The sequence below is a fragment of the Mesoplodon bidens genome (assembly GCF_964165515.1).
Source record: "Mesoplodon bidens genome assembly, chromosome: 7".
NCBI lineage: Eukaryota > Metazoa > Chordata > Mammalia > Artiodactyla > Ziphiidae > Mesoplodon > Mesoplodon bidens.
Genome location: NC_138164.1, coordinates 55,411,696 through 55,429,304, shown reverse-complemented (window position 1 = coordinate 55,429,304; position 17,609 = coordinate 55,411,696). Strand labels below are relative to the sequence as shown.

The 17,609-nt window shown below is 42.7% G+C and overlaps 2 protein-coding genes across 4 annotated transcripts in view; one reads left to right on the top strand and one right to left on the bottom strand.

Moving 5' to 3' along the window:
- The window catches only part of LOC308619874 (pyruvate dehydrogenase E1 component subunit alpha, somatic form, mitochondrial), a 34,587-nt gene extending 19,882 nt beyond the window's left edge, over positions 1-14,705 (top strand). For all 3 annotated transcript variants that reach the window (XM_081239092.1, XM_081239091.1, XM_081239093.1), the window contains exons 2-11: positions 4,611-4,670; positions 5,241-5,414; positions 6,210-6,336; positions 7,036-7,127; positions 7,963-8,055; positions 8,890-9,045; positions 9,516-9,587; positions 11,825-11,892; positions 13,235-13,343; positions 13,825-14,705. In XM_081239092.1, coding sequence (XP_081095218.1) covers positions 4,611-4,670; positions 5,241-5,414; positions 6,210-6,336; positions 7,036-7,127; positions 7,963-8,055; positions 8,890-9,045; positions 9,516-9,587; positions 11,825-11,892; positions 13,235-13,343; positions 13,825-13,989 — 1,116 coding nt within the window. In that variant the 3' untranslated portion in view covers positions 13,990-14,705. The remainder of the gene's footprint in view (positions 1-4,610; positions 4,671-5,240; positions 5,415-6,209; positions 6,337-7,035; positions 7,128-7,962; positions 8,056-8,889; positions 9,046-9,515; positions 9,588-11,824; positions 11,893-13,234; positions 13,344-13,824) is intronic.
- A 1,573-nt stretch (positions 14,706-16,278) lies between these two features.
- The window catches only part of LOC308620114 (mitogen-activated protein kinase kinase kinase 15-like), a gene marked incomplete at its 5' end in the record, with an annotated part of 118,246 nt that continues 116,915 nt past the window's right edge, over positions 16,279-17,609 (bottom strand). The window contains 1 exon segment of the mRNA XM_081239434.1: positions 16,279-17,399. Coding sequence (XP_081095560.1) covers positions 17,152-17,399 — 248 coding nt within the window. The 3' untranslated portion in view covers positions 16,279-17,151.

Sequence of the window (17,609 nt, the reverse complement as noted above, 5' to 3'; positions counted from 1 at the left end):
TAGGTTTATTCCTAACTATTTTCTTCCTTTTGTTGCAATGGTAAATGGGAGTGTTTCCTTAATTTCTCTTTCATATTTTTCATCATTAGTGTATAGGAATGCAAGAGATTGCTGTGCATTAGTTTTGTATCCTGCAACTTTACCGAATTCATTGATTAGCTCTAGTAGTTTTCTGGTAGCATCTTTAGGATTCTCTATGTATAGTATCTTGTCATCTGCAGACAGTGACAGTTTTACTTCTTCTTTTCCAGTTTGTATTCATTTTCTTTTTTTTTCTTCTCTGATTGCTGTGGCTAGGACTTCCAAAACTATGTTGAATAATGGTGGTGAGAGTGGACATCCTTGTCTTGTTCCTGATCTTAGAGGAAATGCTTTCAGTTTCTCACCATTGCGAATGATGTTTGCTGTGGGTTTGTTGTATATGGCCTTTATTATGTTGAGGTAGGTTACTTCTATGCCCACTTTCTGGAGAGATATTTTTATCATAAATGGGTGTTGAATTTTGTCAAAAGCTTTTTCTGCATCTATTGAGATGATCATATGGTTTTTATTCTTCAATTTGTCAATGTGGTGTATCACATTGATTGATTTGCATATATTGAAGAATCCTTGCATCCCTGGGATAAATCCCACTTGATCATGGTGTATGATCCTTTTAATGTGTTGTTGGATTCTGTTTGCTAGTATTTTGTTGAGGATTTTTGCATCTATATTCATCAGTGATATTGGTCTGTAATTTTCCTTTTTTGTAGTATCTTTGTCTGGTTTTGGTATCAGGGTGATGGTGGCCTCATAGAATGAGTTTGGGAGTGTTCCTTCCTCTGCAATTTTTTGGAAGACTTTTAGAAGGATGGGTGTTAGCTCTTCTCTAAATGTGATAGAATTCACCTGTGAAGCCACCTGGTCCTGGACTTTGGTTTGCTGGAAGATTTTTAATCACAGTTTCAATTTCATTACTTGTGATTGGTCTGTTCATATTTTCTGTTCCTTCCTGGTTCAGTCTTGGAAGGTTATACCTTTGTAAGAATTTGTCCATTTCTTCCAGGTTGTCCATTTTATTGGCATAGAGTTGCTTGTTGTAGTCTCTTAGGATGCTTTGTATTTCTGCCGTGTCTGTTGTAACTTCTCTTTTTTCATTTCTAATTTTATTGATTTGAGTCCTCTCCCTCTTTTTCTTGATGAGTCTGGCTAATGGTTTATCAGTGTTGTTTATCTTCTCAGAGAACCAGCCTTTAGTTTTATTGATCTTTGCTATTGTTTTCTTTGTTTCTATTTCATTTATTTCTGCTCTGATCTTTATGATTTCTTTCCTTCTGCTAACTTTGGGTTTTGTTTGTTCTTCTTTCTCTAGTTCCTGTAGGTGTAAGGTCAGATGGTTTATTTGAGATTTTTCTTGTTTCTTGAGGTAAGCTTGTATAGCTATAAACTTCCCTTTTAGAACTGCTTTTGCTGCATCCCATAGGTTTTGGATCGCCGTGTTTTCATTGTCATTTGTCTCTAGGTATTTTTTGATTTCCTCTTTGATTTCTTCAGTGATCTCTTGGTTATTTAGTAACGTCTTGTTTAGCCTCCATGTGTTTGTGTTTTTTACGTTTTTTTCCCTGTAATTCATTTCTAATCTCATAGCGTTGTGGTCAGAAAAGATGCCTGATATGATTTCAATTTTCTTAAATTTACTGAGGCTTGATTTGTGACCCAAGATGTGATCTATCCTGGAGAATGTTCCGTGCGCACTTGAGAAGAAAGTGTAATCTGCTGTCTTGGGATGGAATGTCCTGTAAATATCAATTAAATCTATTTGGTCTATTGTTTCATTTAAAGCTTCTGTTTCCTTATTTATTTTCATTTTGGATGATCTGTCCATTGGTGTGAGGTGTTAAAGTCCCCCACTATTATTGTGTTCCTGTCGATTTCCTCTTTTATAGCTGTGAGCAGTTGCCTTATGTATTGAGGTGCTCCTATGTTGGGTGCATGTATATTTATAATTGTTATATCTTTTTCTTGGATTGATCCCTTGATCATTATGTAGTGTCCTTCCTTGTTTCTTGTAATATTATTTTAAAGTCTATTTTATCTGATATGAGTATTGCTACTCCAGCTTTCTTTTGATTTCCATTTGCATGGAATATCTTTTTCCATCCCCTCACTTTCAGTCTGTATGTGTCCCTACGTGTGAAGTGAGTCTCCTGTAGACGGCATATATATGGGTCTTGTTTTTGTATCCATTCAGCAAGCCTGTGTCTTTTGGTTGGAGCATTTAATCCATTCACGTTTAAGGTAATTATTGATCTGTATGTTCCTATGACCATTTTCTTAATTGTTTTGGGTTTTTTTTTTAATATAGAAGAATTCCTGTTTACTTTATTTTTATTTATTTATTTATTTTTAAAGATGTTGGGGGTAGGAGTTTATTAATTAATTAATTTATTTTTGCTGTGTTGGGTCTTCGTTTCTGTGCGAGGGCTTCCTCCAGTTGTGGCAAGCGGGGGCCACTCTTCATCGCAGTGCGCGGGCCTCTCACTATCGCGGCCTCTCTTGTTGCGGAGCACAGGCTCCAGACGCGCAGGCTCAGTAGTTGTGGCTCACGGGCCTAGTTGCTCTGCGGCATGTGGGATCCTCCCAGCCCAGGGCTCGAACCTGTGTCCCCTGCATTAGCAGGCAGATTCTCAACCACTGCGCCACCAGGGAAGCCCCCTGGGTTTGTTTTTGTAGGTCCTTTTCTTCTCTTGTGTTTCCCAGTTAGAGAAGTTCCTTTAGCATTTGTTGTAGAGCTTGTTTGGTGGTGCTGAACTCTCTTAGCTTTTGCTTGTCTGTAAAGCTTTTGATTTCTCCATTGAATCTGAATGAGATCCTTGCTACGTAGAGTAATCTTGGTTGTAGGTTCTTCCCTTTCATTACTTTAAGTGTATCATGCCACTCCTTTCTGGCTTGTAGAGTTTCTGCTGAGAAATCAGCTGTTAACCTTATGGGAGTTCCCTTGTATGTTATTTGTCGTTTTTCCCTTGCTGCTTTCAATAATTTTTGTGTTTAATTTTTGCCAATTTGATTACTGTGTGTCTCAGCGTGTTTCTCCTTGGGTTTATCCTGTATGAGACTCTCTGCGCTTCCTGGACTTGGGTGGCTATTTCCTTTCCCATGTTGAGGTTTTCGACTATAATCTCTTCAAATATTTACTCTGGTTCTTTCTCTCTCTTCTCCTCCTGGGGCCCTTATAATGCGAATGTTGTCGTGTTTCATGTTGTCCCAGAGCTCTCTTAAGCTGTCTTCATTTCTTTTCATTCTTTTTTCTTTATTCTGTTCTGCAGCAGTGAATTCCACCATTCTGTCTTCCAGGTCACTTATCCGTTCTTCTGCCTCACTTATTCTGCTATTGATTCTTTCTAGTGTAGTCTTCGTTTCAGTTATTGTATTGTTCATCTCTGTTTGTTTGTTCTGTTATTTTTCTAGGTCTTTGTTAAACGTTTCTTGCATCTTCTCGATCTTTGCCTCCATTCTTTTTCCGAGGTCCTGGATCATCTTCACTATCATTATTCTGAATTCTTTTTCTGGAAGGTTGCCTATCTCCACTTCATTTAGTTGTTTTTCTGGGGTTTTATGTTGTTCCATCATCTGGTATATAGCCCTCTGCCTTTTCATCTTGTCTGTCTTTCTGTGAATGTGGTTTTTGTTCCACAGGCTGCAGGATTGTAGTTGTTCTTGCTTCTGCTGTCTGCCCTCTTGAGAAGCATTTATTATTTCAAAAAAAAAAAAAAAAAGGAAGGGAGTTGTAGAGAACATCTTCCTTCTGGTGCTGTTCAAATCATAAAACATCCCTCAAATCTTTTGTTTTTTTAAGTCAAGGAGTGCTAAGTATCTTTTCTTTTTTTGGGGGGGGGGTTTCTTTGCGGTACGCGGGCCTCTCACCGCTGCGGCCTCCCCCGCCGCGGAGCACAGGCTCCGGACGCGCCGGCCCAGCGGCCACGGCTCACGGGCCCAGCCACCCCGCAGAACGTGGGATCCTCCCAGACCGGGGAACGAACCCGCGTTCCCTGCATCGGCAGGCGGACTCCCAACCACTGCGCCACCAGGGAAGCCCTAAGTATCTTCTTTTGTACATTTCTCACTAAGGTGTCTATCTCATGCTTTGTGTAGTTTAAAATATTTTTCTTTTAGTACCATTTCATAGAGAAGTGAATTGCCTGAAATAGGAGTTGAATCCTAGTTTTCTTTGAAGAATAATTCTGAAAGTAAAGCATTAGCTTGCTCAACTTATGTGGTTATGACTAAGAATAGCATAAACATACCCCACAGATTATCTAGTCTCTTCAGTTTGGCCATTAACTTCATTATATTTTCACTGTAATTTCTTTGAAAACAAAGGGACTAAATAGACGGGTTTCTGCAGTTTGCCTTTAGATGGGGGTACAATCATGTTTCATTGGCCAAAGCATGGATTCATTTTGGAGGACAAGATCCCAACACAGTGAACAGAATGGAAGATAAGCCCATGAATGTGTTAGGGCTCTTAGAGTTCTAGGACTGCATCCTGATAACTGATTAATAAGAATAATAACTCAAAAATAACTGACAATAAAAAGCACTAATATACTTGTATATTTTGATTTTTCAAGGCAAGCAGAGTGCTGGTGGCATCCCGTAATTTTGCAAATGATGCTACATTTGAAATTAAGGTAAGAGGTGTTTTGCTTCGTGTTAAATTTTTTTCCACAGGTACACTTTGATATATAGTTTTATCTTTGCAGTAGAGCATTTTGAGATTCATGCTTTTCACCATTTTATTCCAAATGTTCTAGAATCGAAGATTCAGAGAAGTTAGCCAAAATTAGAATTTACTCCTTTTATGTAGCAGGTTTTTGGTAGTTTGGAGCAGGAGAGGAAGCTAAAAAAATTAAAGACCTACTCTAAGACTTAAAATGTGATTTGGTAACATGTTTGAATAAGAAGATTCTTAGAATGCTTCTTTGAAAGTTTGTCTTTCAACCTATAACTCAGTTGACTTCTAGGGGTTTTCAGTGAAAGTCATCTTAGAAAGATTTCCTTCCTCCAAAACCCCATCTCATTGCAGTGAGTTTTATGAAGGAATCAGAAGCAGTATGCAGCATTTCTGATGTGCTCGTGTGCTGGTTTTCAAGTTCAGTATTTGCTGGTTTTCGATTTAAATATTTCGAGTTAGATCTTAGAATGGGTTGGCAGTGTTTACATTGTAGTGACTGAGAGATAACTGTCTGATTCCATTTCAGAAATGTGATCTTCACCGGCTGGAAGAGGGCCCTCCTGTCACTACGGTGCTCACCAGGGAGGATGGGCTCAAATACTACAGAATGATGCAGACTGTTCGTCGAATGGAGTTAAAAGCAGATCAGCTATATAAACAGAAAATTATTCGTGGTTTCTGTCACTTGTGTGATGGTCAGGTGGGTGGTAGTTTTGTAATCAAACTGTGTTACTTAGGAATTGAAGTATGGTGTGTGTTTATTGGCTTTTACCCTGCCTTATCTGCCTGAAGGATTTGAGGCTGGTATTTTAGAATAAAAATGAGAATGCTGAGACCTGCTAGGAAGCTTATGCTAAAGAATTTACTCATGTATCATATTGCTGACTTCCTGTGCCATTACAGCATTATGATCACCTGTACTGAGTATACTTTTGGGGGAAGGGTTTTTGTTTTGTTTTTTGTTTTGTAGGTTTAGGCCAAGGTTTACAAAATCAGATGCCTACCAGGGACCAGTTAGGTAGAATACATGAGTGAAGGCTGCCAGCTGTATGAAGAATCGAGAATGGTGACAGGGACTAGTGGTGAAGTGGAGCAGACAGGCCCCACCCGCAGGGGTAGTCATAACTGGCTGGTCGTCCAGCCAGTTGGTGCCATGTGGAAATATGGGGCTAATGCTTCCTGTTGCTGATGTCTTCGAGAGAAGACAGACGTCTCCATTTTCATGTGAAATTCCCCAATATTTTAATGTTCACATTTGATTCAGGATTTTTACAAATCACCATACAGGCTTAAAAGAAACAACGTATCTGTGGATTGCCAGTTTATGGCTCTGGCTTGGGCCTTACCCTCTACTCTGTTTCTGGTGAAAAATAGAGGTACTTGTTGTTATTAATGAAGAGCTCTACTGGGCCAAATGTTTCATAATAGTCTAGGGAACCTTTTAACTAGACATGTGTACTGTACTGACTCATTGCTGCTTCTTCCTTGAATGCAGGAAGCTTGTTGTGTGGGCCTGGAGGCCGGCATAAACCCCACAGACCATCTGATCACAGCGTATCGGGCTCATGGCTTTACGTTTACTCGTGGGCTTTCTGTCCGAGCAATTCTCACAGAGCTTACAGGTTTGCTATTAATTTACCAAAGGGGAAATTAAGTTTTCAGATCACCTATTAAGATGCTAACTGTTTATAAGTTAACACTGAAACCTTTTTGAGGGTTAAAAAAAAAAAAAAAAAAAAGCTGAAACCAAAAAAACCTCTCCCTTTTGGTGCTCTGGTACCTCTATTGTGCTTTTGGGTAAACTGACCATTTTTGAGGTTATCTGGCCTCTCAGGTAAAAGGTCATCTCTATAAAATCAGAATAGTGTTTATCACTCAAGCATGCCAATAGAAATCTAGCAGAGAAAGTAAATTGACTATAAGTATTTCATTGGGTAGAAATTAAATTCTAGGAATCTTCTCAACAGTCCCTTTGTCCCCCTTGACTCTTATACCAGTGTAGGAGAAATCAGGTGTTTGTAACTGGACAAAAAAAAAAAAGTCTAGGGTACCACACTAACATCTGAAGAAAACTCAGTGATTAGAGAGCTGAAAAAGTTGGAAAGGTCAAGGACATGGGACTGGTCTGACCTTCATTATAAAAGGGCCAGGAGACGGGGAGGACTTGTCTACGTATTTGCATAGAGGGACAGGTGCTTATGTAGTTGAATCGGTTTCTGAGTTCTAATGGTTGAGCCTCTACGTAAATACTCAGGGTGTGTTTTTGTTTGTTTTATATATTTGGTTTTTGATGTGTCATGTTTGTGTGGTGCCACTTCTAGGACGAAGAGGAGGTTGTGCTAAAGGAAAAGGAGGATCAATGCATATGTACGCCAAGAACTTCTACGGGGGCAATGGCATCGTGGGAGCTCAGGTAGTTGAGGACTAGGATTGTATGATTTTCTGGATTTGGCCCTGGCCCACAGCTGTGCAATGTTTTGTACCCCAGAGAACTTCCCTCTGAAGTACTTCAGTACTTGGGGGGCACGGTGTGCTTTAAATGACCTCTTGCTTCATACTCTATCATTTGATCATTTAATAAGTAGATTTGGACAGTGATTTAAAATGTTTCCTGTTAGGTATTTGTTATGTTTTATAAGTAAGCAAGAGCCTCTAGCAGTAGAACTATACCTTTGCCGTTTAATTGGTATTTAATTGCTTTGTCACATCCTCTCGGGCACACCTCTCTCCCTGCTGTAGACAGTGCTGGCACTGGTACCAGGCCAGGAGAAGCAGGTGGTCAGGATCTTAAGGGCCTAGTTTGAATCTAAAGCCAGCTTCTGTGGTTATGCCGTCCTCCTTGTTCTCATCAGTTAGTAGATAATGAACAAGTAACAGTAGAAGATCATATCTAGATTGTTCGGTTTACTTTCTAATATATTAAGGTTCTAGCATCTGGGTTATTTTGTTTGTTTTTGGTATTTTTTTTAATCCTTGGTTTCTTTTTTTGGCCTTTTAGGATTAGCAGTTGAATCTCTGAATGCATAAATGTTATTGCTAAATGGTTGACATAGAATACGATAGTAGTTATTTGTGTTACTTTGCCAGTTTGTTTATAATATTGGGGGTAGGGTAAGCAGAGACAGGGTTGGGGTAGGGACAGTGTCATTTCTATCTCACATTCTGGTCAGAGTTAACATTCAGAGCATTAACTTCTTCCCTCACAGATTTCTGTGGTTCCTTTCTTGGTTGTCCTTATTTAATACTAGGTGCCCCTGGGAGCTGGGATTGCTCTGGCCTGTAAGTATAACGGAAAAGATGAAATCTGTTTGACTTTGTATGGTGATGGCGCTGCTAATCAGGTGAGTGTCTCTTAACTTTCCAATAATGATTACAGTTTTATGTCCAAAGTGTTGAATATTCATAGTTCAGTTTGTGGCGAAGTAGTATATTGCTTACTAGTTAAAATGGCCATATACATGGCAAGCTAAAATTTGGTTTTGTGGCCACGTTAGAGATTTACCTCCTGGCATTGTTTCATGAGCACTTCATATAGGTGCACTCCTCAGAGTACGCTCACCTTTGCTCTACCTCAGTGCTCCACAGACTCTGGGGAAGGACTGATGTACATTTTAATCCTTGGCAAACCAGTTCTTAAACCAGTACTGTAATGTACAGATTCATTCTCCTGAATGCCAAGGCACTGTCAGACCCCTCATAGTTTCTGAGCCCTGACTCTTTTTGCTCTTCTCTCGTGGTCTGAGTAATCACCAGTCCGTGGCTGACACCCTGCGAGGCCCTGCTCTGGATGCTGATTCTCAGACACTGGTTCACTCTGGTTATCCAGAGGGTCTCATAGAATTTATAATGAAGCACAAAACTAGGCAGCTGTAGTACATTCTTACATGTCGATCTTTTCCCATTGTATTCTCCGCTGCTGCCTTGGCCTTGCAGAAGCAAGTAGTAGTACTTGGTTTGTCACTTCCTTAGCGGCAAAAGAGGTGATGGGTTTGCTGTGCCATGCCCGCCCCCCCCCCAAGTGCACACACTCCTTTGCTTCAGAAGCTTAGTTGTGGGTGAGGCGTTTCATCCTATGCAAGCTTTCTCTGCTGGGTAGAGCAGCAGCTGTTGTGGATGATGAAGTCTAGAGAAAAACAGCAAAATGAAACCACTTGAACTTTTATACATACTTCCAGGGTCAGATATTCGAAGCTTACAATATGGCAGCTTTGTGGAAATTGCCTTGTATTTTCATCTGTGAGAATAACCGCTATGGGATGGGAACATCTGTGGAGAGAGCAGCAGCCAGCACTGATTACTACAAGAGAGGCGACTTCATTCCTGGGCTGAGGGTAAGGACACCTGTTGTAGAGCTGGAGCTACACCCTCAGGGCCTGATGCCTGGGCACTCTGTCAAGTGCCCTTGAAAATCTCAGAGAGATCAAAGAGTTCTGTTTTCTTAGTGGATTAACAGGTCATGTAAGATGAAAATGGTTTTGGGCAGTTGGATTTATGCTCTGCCCCTTTCCTTTTTATTTTTAAATTTTTATTGAGGGCTTCCCTGGTGGCGCACTGGTTGAGAATCCGCCTGCCGATGCAGGGGACACGGGTTCGTGCCCCAGTCCAGGAGGATCCCACATGCTGTGGAGCGTCTGGGCCCGTGAGCCATGGCCGCTGAGCCTGTGCATCCGGAGCCTGCGCTCCGCAGCGGGAGAGGCCACAACAGTGAGAGGCCCGCGTACTGCAAAAGAAAGAAAAAAAAATTTATTGAAGTATAGTTAATTTACAATGTTGTGTTTAATCTTTCCCATTTTATTAATAGGTAGATGGAATGGATATCCTGTGTGTCCGGGAGGCCACAAGATTTGCAGCTGCCTATTGTAGATCTGGAAAGGTAAGATTTTTCTTGTAGGCCTCTAGGCTGGAGATTTCTAATGACATTTATCTGTCTTAAAGTTAAAAGAATGCCCCCTGTGTCTGTTGTAGCAATTTAGTAGTAGCTGCTAATTGAGGTGTAAAAGATAGAAGCAGGGTCCAGTTAAGCGAATCAGGTCCCTTCATAAATAACATGGTCTTGATAGCTCACGTCTTGGGAAACATTCCATGTTAGCCCCATTTGGGGTAAATCTTTCCTTCCAGTGCTCCCTCAGCATTCTGCCTCTGTCTTCATTGTGACAATCTGTTTTACCTTTTGGTTTGGTTAATTATGTGCTTCTAACTCCCACCACCCCATCAATCATAAGCCCCTTGAGTGAACAGACTGGGGACTCCTGCAGTGCCCTGCACAGAACTTTGCAAAATAGGCATCCAGTATAAGTTTGTCTTCTATAAATTAAATAATATGTTTAAATTATGTAGTCTTAGTCTTGCTGTTTCAGTCCTAAGAATCTTGACCCTTCCAGTTTATAGCAGTGGAGGGAGAAGGGAACAGTGAGATTGGCCTAAAAAGAGGCTTACATGCCATCTGAGCTGGTGGAAAGATGTTCTTCTCCCTAAATCAGTGTTCCACAGCCCAGAAAGCAGGCCCCTGAGGTACCTTTCAGTGACTTCCCCCACGTACGTGTTTGGGCAGTAGTGCAAATAAGATTTGGCTGGCAGGGATGAAAATGGAAGAGAGGGTGAATGAAGAGGGGAGGGAGCTGTAGAACGGTTGAACAAGAAAAACATGAGATGACTGAGATGGCAGGTTGGTGGCAGTGGGTTCAGTGGTCTGCATCAGGACTCTGAGACTAGGGGTCCATTCCCTGGGTGGCGGGTATCATCCCCCTCTCTCCCAGTTCCTGAAAGAATATGTGGCGTCCAACAGTATGTGGAAACAGGATCAGTAGTTTGTAGTGTGGTGACTTTCTCAGCCTGACCAAAGCCTGATCTTTTAATTAGGGGAGGGTCTGGAAAAACCCCTTTAAAATCACCATCCCCTTAGCCTAACCAGCCGTGCTTCCAAATGGCTACGGGATGATGAACAATCAATAGGTGACAGTTACTGAGAGATGATCTGTCAGGCAATGTGCTAAGCACTTAGGTATTACCTTTTTTTAATCGGCGCAACTCTGAGCTGGGTTAATTACTGTTTTGTAGATGAGGAAACTGAGGTATGTAGCTACTATACAGTACAGCCAGAACTGAAACCCAAGCACTTGGATTCCATCCCCCACCCTCTTTTAACTACTACACCAAACTGCCCAAGGATCCTAGATCCACCCCATCCCCTCTGTTCAAAGTTGTCTTCTAAAAGGGGGCTGGGGCTTCCCTGGTGGCGCAGTGGTTGAGAGTCCGCCTGCTGATGCAGGGGACACGGGTTCGTGCCCCGGTGTGGGAAGATCCCACATGCTGCTGAGTGACTAAGCCCGTGTGCCACGGCCACTGAGCCTGCGCATCCAGAGGCTGTGCTCCGCAACGGGAGAGGCCACAACAGTGAGAGGCCCGCGTATCACAAAAAAATAAAAGGGGGCTGGTGTAGCATGAGCAAGCTACCTCGTGGTAGCCGGGCTCTCCCAGTCGCAGGATCAGCACCTGCCCCCTTTGTTACACACTAGCCACATCTCTGTCAAGCAGGATTGGTTGCTGTCCCCTACGAAACACTGCATGAAATAAGTGTCGTAGAAATTCACCTATCCAGCCTCTCTTCATGTGTGCTGGGAAGTGGAGAAGGACGAGAGGACTAGAGGTTTGCTTTTCATCTTATGTTGTTAAGGTTTATGTTAGTGTTTTTCTCTAGCCTTGAGCAGAATGCTTATAGATGATTTCTCCTGTGACTGGGGGGTGGGGTGGGTGGAAAGACTAGCATATTGACCCTGAAGATTAGGCTTTTCTTCATTAAATCTATGCTGTGCTTAAAGAATTATATATCAAATGCAATTCTGGTGAAATAGAAACTAGTCACATTACATAAAGAATTGTCCGCCTTTTTGATTCAAAATATGCTGCGGGGGGTGGCTTTTATTAATAAGTTCCTGTTAAAAATAAGGAGGATGAAACATGCAATAAATAGGTAATAGAAATGAGAAGAGGTAGTCAACTAAGAAGAAATTCTTAACAACTCAGATCTGATGAAGGTATTTGATCCTGAAAGGACGTACCTTTGAGGCTGTGGCCGTTGTTTCACCTAACCTCCACTGGGTTCTGTTTTAGGGGCCCATACTGATGGAGCTGCAGACTTACCGTTACCATGGACACAGCATGAGTGATCCTGGAGTCAGGTATGGTCATGGGAAAACTGAGTGTGGTGTCCTTAGTGGATGGGTTTTGGTTGTGTGGGGTCTTAGTTGCGGCAGGCAGGCTCCTTAGTTGCAGCTCGTGGGCTCCTTAGTTGCAACATGCATGTGGGATATAGTTCCCTGACAGGGATCGAACCCAGGCCCCCTGCATTGGGAGGGTGGAGTCTTATCCACTGCGCCACCAGGGAAGTCTAGTGGATGGGTTTTGAATGGTGCTACCTGGATGAAAAAGCAAAGCATTTCAGTGTTTGTTTGCTTTTGAAGCCAGACACCAGTTGGCTTCATGCATTGATTTAGTAGTTAGTCTGAGCCTGTAAGCCATGTCTTCCAATAAATTGGTTCCAATATAGAAAGCATTCTGAAAATTCCTAGTTATCTAGTGTGTGTACATGCTAGTTAGCATGAGCACCAATAAGAAAACAACTGCAGAGAGGAATTGTTGCATAATACAGGACTGATGGTAGAGTAGTATACTTGGGAGCATTTACCTTTTGTAGGCATTACCCCAGATTCTCTCATGGCATATTCCTCTTCTGGCTGGTATGAAGGAAGACCAAGTAGTAGCACATGGGATATTCCATATGTTGAAATAAATAAGTCAAAAAAAAAAGGGAGTTTTGTCACCTGGTAACGCTGGCAGGCAATGCTGCAGTCCCGGAGTGTGGCATAATTAAGAGTAGATTTAGTCAAAGTAGGCCATAATAAGTCTTTGAGTGCAGAATGAAGGTCTAAGGGAAAATGTTACGAAGAGCAACTTACATGGAAGAAAGCACTTGGTGTAATTCTGTTCTTAAAAACATGGTAGAGCCTTTCTTTGCTTTTAGTGTTATTTCAAATGCTGTAGGACAAGGGTCAATTGTACAATCAAGAATCGGAAAACCACCTCTCCAAGTTTTTGCCAGCCACACTGCTCTGTGGTCTTAAGGGAGAAAGGCAAGGCACATTTTTTTCCTGCTTAGCCTTCTGCTGCCTCAAAGGTTATAGCTGTCACCACAGAAAACCATCTCCCCTGCCTCCACCACTACCTTCATGCCCTACCTCTAGATCAAAGCAGCAAATAGAAACTTGGCCCCTGTTGTCAGAATGCCAGAGAAGCCAGGTGAATTGCCATTGTAGAGTTTTCTATAAAGACAGAGCAGCTCTTCCTTACAGAATGGTAGGATGAGTTCTTGTATTTTGAAAGTATGTAATTCTGCCCTTCCTACGGTGACATAAGTACTGATGTGCTCCTTCATCTCAGAAACAGACTGCTGTGTTTCCCAGGCTGTCTTTGCTGCACCGGCACTGTTCTTATCTACTTGTAACTCTGTTTCCCTCCCTCTAGTTACCGTACACGAGAAGAAATTCAGGAAGTTAGAAGTAAGAGTGACCCTATCATGCTTCTCAAGGATAGGATGGTGAACAGCAATCTTGCCAGTGTTGAAGAACTAAAGGTACAGTGACTCTTGATGGTTTAAAAGTCTGCCTTTGAAGGTTGGCTCTCCTTTTTGAGCAGTTTTTCTCTACACAAGAAGCTGCCACTCCTAGGTAATAAACTAGGTAAGTAAATGGGAAAGTACACATTGTATTGGGTTGGCCATGCCCGAACGAACTTCTTGGCCAAAGCAATATTTTTCACGGGACATTAAACTCCACCATCATAGTCCTTCTTTCCTAAAAATATACTGTAGATTTTTAATTCATAAATGTTCCCTCGCCAGGGTATATGTCTTAAATGTTGGTATCTGTCCTCCAGAATCCTCCTTCGTGGATCGTTGTGTCATTTTTAAAATAACATTTTCAATAATAATAGGTATACTTCCAGTACTAGTAGAAGAGTTAACAACTAGCAACAGGTTCCCAGTAGAACAAGTTGGTACCTAAGCTGCTGTCTATTCAAAACATCTCTTGAACTGTAATCTGATTGATTTTTAGGAAATTGATGTTGAAGTGAGGAAAGAAATTGAGGATGCTGCCCAGTTTGCTACAGCTGATCCTGAACCACCTTTGGAAGAACTCGGCTATCACATCTACTGCAGCGATCCGCCTTTTGAAGTCCGGGGTGCAAACCAGTGGATCAAGTTTAAGTCCATCAGCTAATGCGAGATGGTTACACCTTCAGTGGGCTATTCGGCAGCAACTGTAAGGAATGCTTTGGGTTCTCAACTGTGTTAAGGAGGAAGAAAACCCATAGAAAGAAAGTGTAGATTTAGATAGATAGATAGTGTAATTGCATGTGGTTTGTACAGTGTTGCATTAAAAGATATAATGTCTTTTAATGTTATAGCTTAAGGATAGTATGGATCTTATAAAGGTTATTTAGTTATGTAGGTTGAAAATAGGTAATAAGAGTTTGCTTAACCCTCCTTCAAATTACTTCTTTGAAATAGTTCTATTTGGTTTAGTTGTATACTAGTTTAACAAATACTTTCTTAGTTACTAAAAGGAAAACAATTCCTTATATGCCTGTCCAACGCGGCCACCTTTTTATGGGGCGAGATCATGGTCCTGTCCCTCCCAGTGCCCAGCAGCTTACCTGGTGTACCCTAGCGTGCACACACGCCCCCATTCGTGTGCATGTCGGTGCTGAAGCCTGTTCACACTGAACCATCATTCCTCTCCTTAATAAAACACAATATTTATTATAACCAGGCAGGGGTGGAAGGACAATTCGATTTTTAAATAAGACTACTTCATTTTAAAGGCCAAATAACTTAGTTTTCTCCATTTATACATTCAGTATAAATATGAAGCTATTTTCTTAATAGTTTTCTATTTACATTCATATCAAACATTAAATACAAGGCATATTCTTATCAATTTTATCTTTTTTTTTTTTGTTTCTGCTTTATAACAAAGTGAATCAGTCATACATATACATCTGTTCCCCCATCCCTTTTGCGTCTCCCTCCCTCCCACCCTCCCTATCCCACCCCTCCAGGCGGTCACAAAGCACCGAGCTGACCTCCCTGTGCTATGCGGCTGCTTCCCACTATCTATCTACCTTACGTTTGGTACTGTATATATGTCCATGCCTCTCTTTCGCTTTGTCACAGCTTACCCTTCCCCCTCCCCATATCCTCAAGTAGGTCTGTGTCTTTATTCCTGTTTTACCCCTAGGTTCTTCATGACTTTTTTTTTCTTAAATTCCATATATATGTGTTAGCATACGGTATTTGTCTTTCTCTTTCTGAGTTACTTCACTCTGTATGACAGACTCTAGGTCTATCCACCTCATTACAAATAGCTCAGTTTCGTTTCTTTTTATGGCTGAGTAATATTCCATTGTATATATGTGCCACATCTTCTTTATCCATTCAATCTGATGATGGACACTTAGGTTGTTTCCATCTCCGGGCTATTGTGAATAGAGCTGCAATGAACATTTTGGTGCATGTCTCTTTTTGAATTATGGTTTTCTCAGCAATTTTATCTTTTTTGAATTTTAAGTGCAATTCCAGTTAATAGTAATGTATGGAATGTATAATCTAAAACAGTGATTCCCAGCCTTTTTGTTACTTTCAACACCTGTTGTTTCACCTTTCCAGCAAATATTTTTCCATTGAAGTGAATTTAAATTCATTTTTAAGGGCTTCCCTGGTGGCGCAATGGTTGAGAGTACGCCTGCCGATGCAGGGGACACGGGTTCATGCCCCGGTCCGGGAAGATCCCACATGCCGCGGAGCGGCTGGGCCTGTGAGCCATGGCCACGGAGCCTGTGCTCCGCAACAGGAGAGGCCACAACAGTGAGAGGCCCGCGTACCGCCAAAAAAAAAAAATTCATTTTTAAGGATTCCCTAATACTCTGGGATGTCAAGAGCAGATTTTACAATCACTGTTTTCACAATACACTACTGCGAACACTTACCCAAGACTGCGCTAAACGCTTCACGGGGCTTGGTCTCACAGACACTACTCAGGACAGATGTGTTACCCTCGTATCACTCAGGGCAAAAGGTGCCTTCCTGCTGTGTCCAGCAGCAGCTAAGGCATCTCTGTCCTACAAGGGCAGGCGTGTCTGCAGGAGCTGTGTGTGTGTCAGCCATTCGCAGTCAGGTGTTGGCTGCTGTCTCATTACTAATTCTACTGAGATGGAAGATAACAATATTGACCCTGGAAAGGAGTAACCTTTGAACCCATATATAACATTTTATGAATTTGGTGATTATAAACCTTACCAGAAACACATTTTTTTTTTTTTTTGCGGTATGCGGGCCTCTCACTGTAGTGGCCTCTCCCATTGCGGAGCACAGGCTCCGGACGCGCAGGCCCAGCGGCCATGGCTCACGGGCCCAGCCGCTCCGCGGCATGTGGGATCCTCCCAGACCGGGGCACGAACCCATGTCCCCTGCATTGGCAGGCGGACTCCCAACCACTGCGCCACCACGGAAGCCCCCCAGAAACACATTTTAAAAAGTGCTAAGTACTACTATCAACTTTCACATTTGTCATTTTTTCAAAACTTAAAGTTTTGCCACCACTACCACTTAATTAGAACTCTGGGCCTTTCTAAAAAGAAATGATTAGATCTGCCTAAAATTAAACTTCAGAGATCCCTAGGGGTGTATACAACTTTTCTTCCAAAATAGGTACGCCTGACACCGTTTGTCCCCGTTAAATTTTAGCATTCCCAATGACCACTGGGCAACAAGGCATCATTTGGAACCGGTACCGACTAGTTTGCTAAGCCCACTGACGACATAGTTCCCCAGCACAAATGGGAATCTTTTTGTTCATTTAACAAATATTTTTTGAACACCTACTATGTGCCTGGAAATAAACAAAAAAGCCCAACTCTTGTGGGAACCTCACGGCAGTGCCAGGGTCCGCTGTCTGGGAAGGCGGTTCACTAATTCCTGCCTAGGGATCATGACAAAACACAAGGGAGAGATTCAAAGAGGACAGGGCAGACTTCCTTGGGGTCAGGGTTATGGGATACCTGTCCATCGACGCAGTGCTAACTGGCCCCCAACTCAGCTACTTCGGCAGGGGCGGGCCGCAGATGTCCCCCCAAGTTGCTGGACCCACACACCATGTCAGGGAACCCATCTCTGTAAAGAGAAAACTCCAAGATCTGCTGCCTTTAGTACGGCTTGTGGCAAGGCACTCTACGTCTCTGACTCCTAGCATTAAAACGGAGGCATCCTTCTAGTCCCCCAGTTGAAGCTGAGGATATCTCCTTGTGCGGTTCCTTGGGGGTAAAGATGCTTTTCTGAGACCTGGGTGAGGCACTCGACCACTGAGTTGACCGGCTGGTCCGGGTCATTGTCCCACCCCTGCCCACCTGTTGGTCTCCTGCCTGAACTTGCTCAGCTGGAGGCTCAAATGCTGCTGGTGGAGCTGCTGGGGCTGGGCCTCCTGGGCAACTGCTGAAACGGGCCCGCTCCACCCACACGCCGCCTGCGCCTCGCTCCCGCGTGGGTCTGCCAGGACATAGTCCTCTTCCGCCTCATGTGTGTCCTTATCCACTCCTTCGGTCTCTGAGGCAGCCTCAAAGTGGGCTTGGAGCTCTGTGGAATCACGGAAGAAAAGGACCACGGTTCAACAAGGCCAGGGCTTGGTGTAGCTTATGTCCCGGGCCAGCAAACATGGCTGTTCAGAGGCCGGCCAGGCCAACACGACGCTCCATCAGGGGACTGCTGACTTTATAAAACGGAGGGGAGACTATTTCAGTTAGCTCTGCAGTGAAAAGATGGTCCCCACCACGTCACAGATAAGGA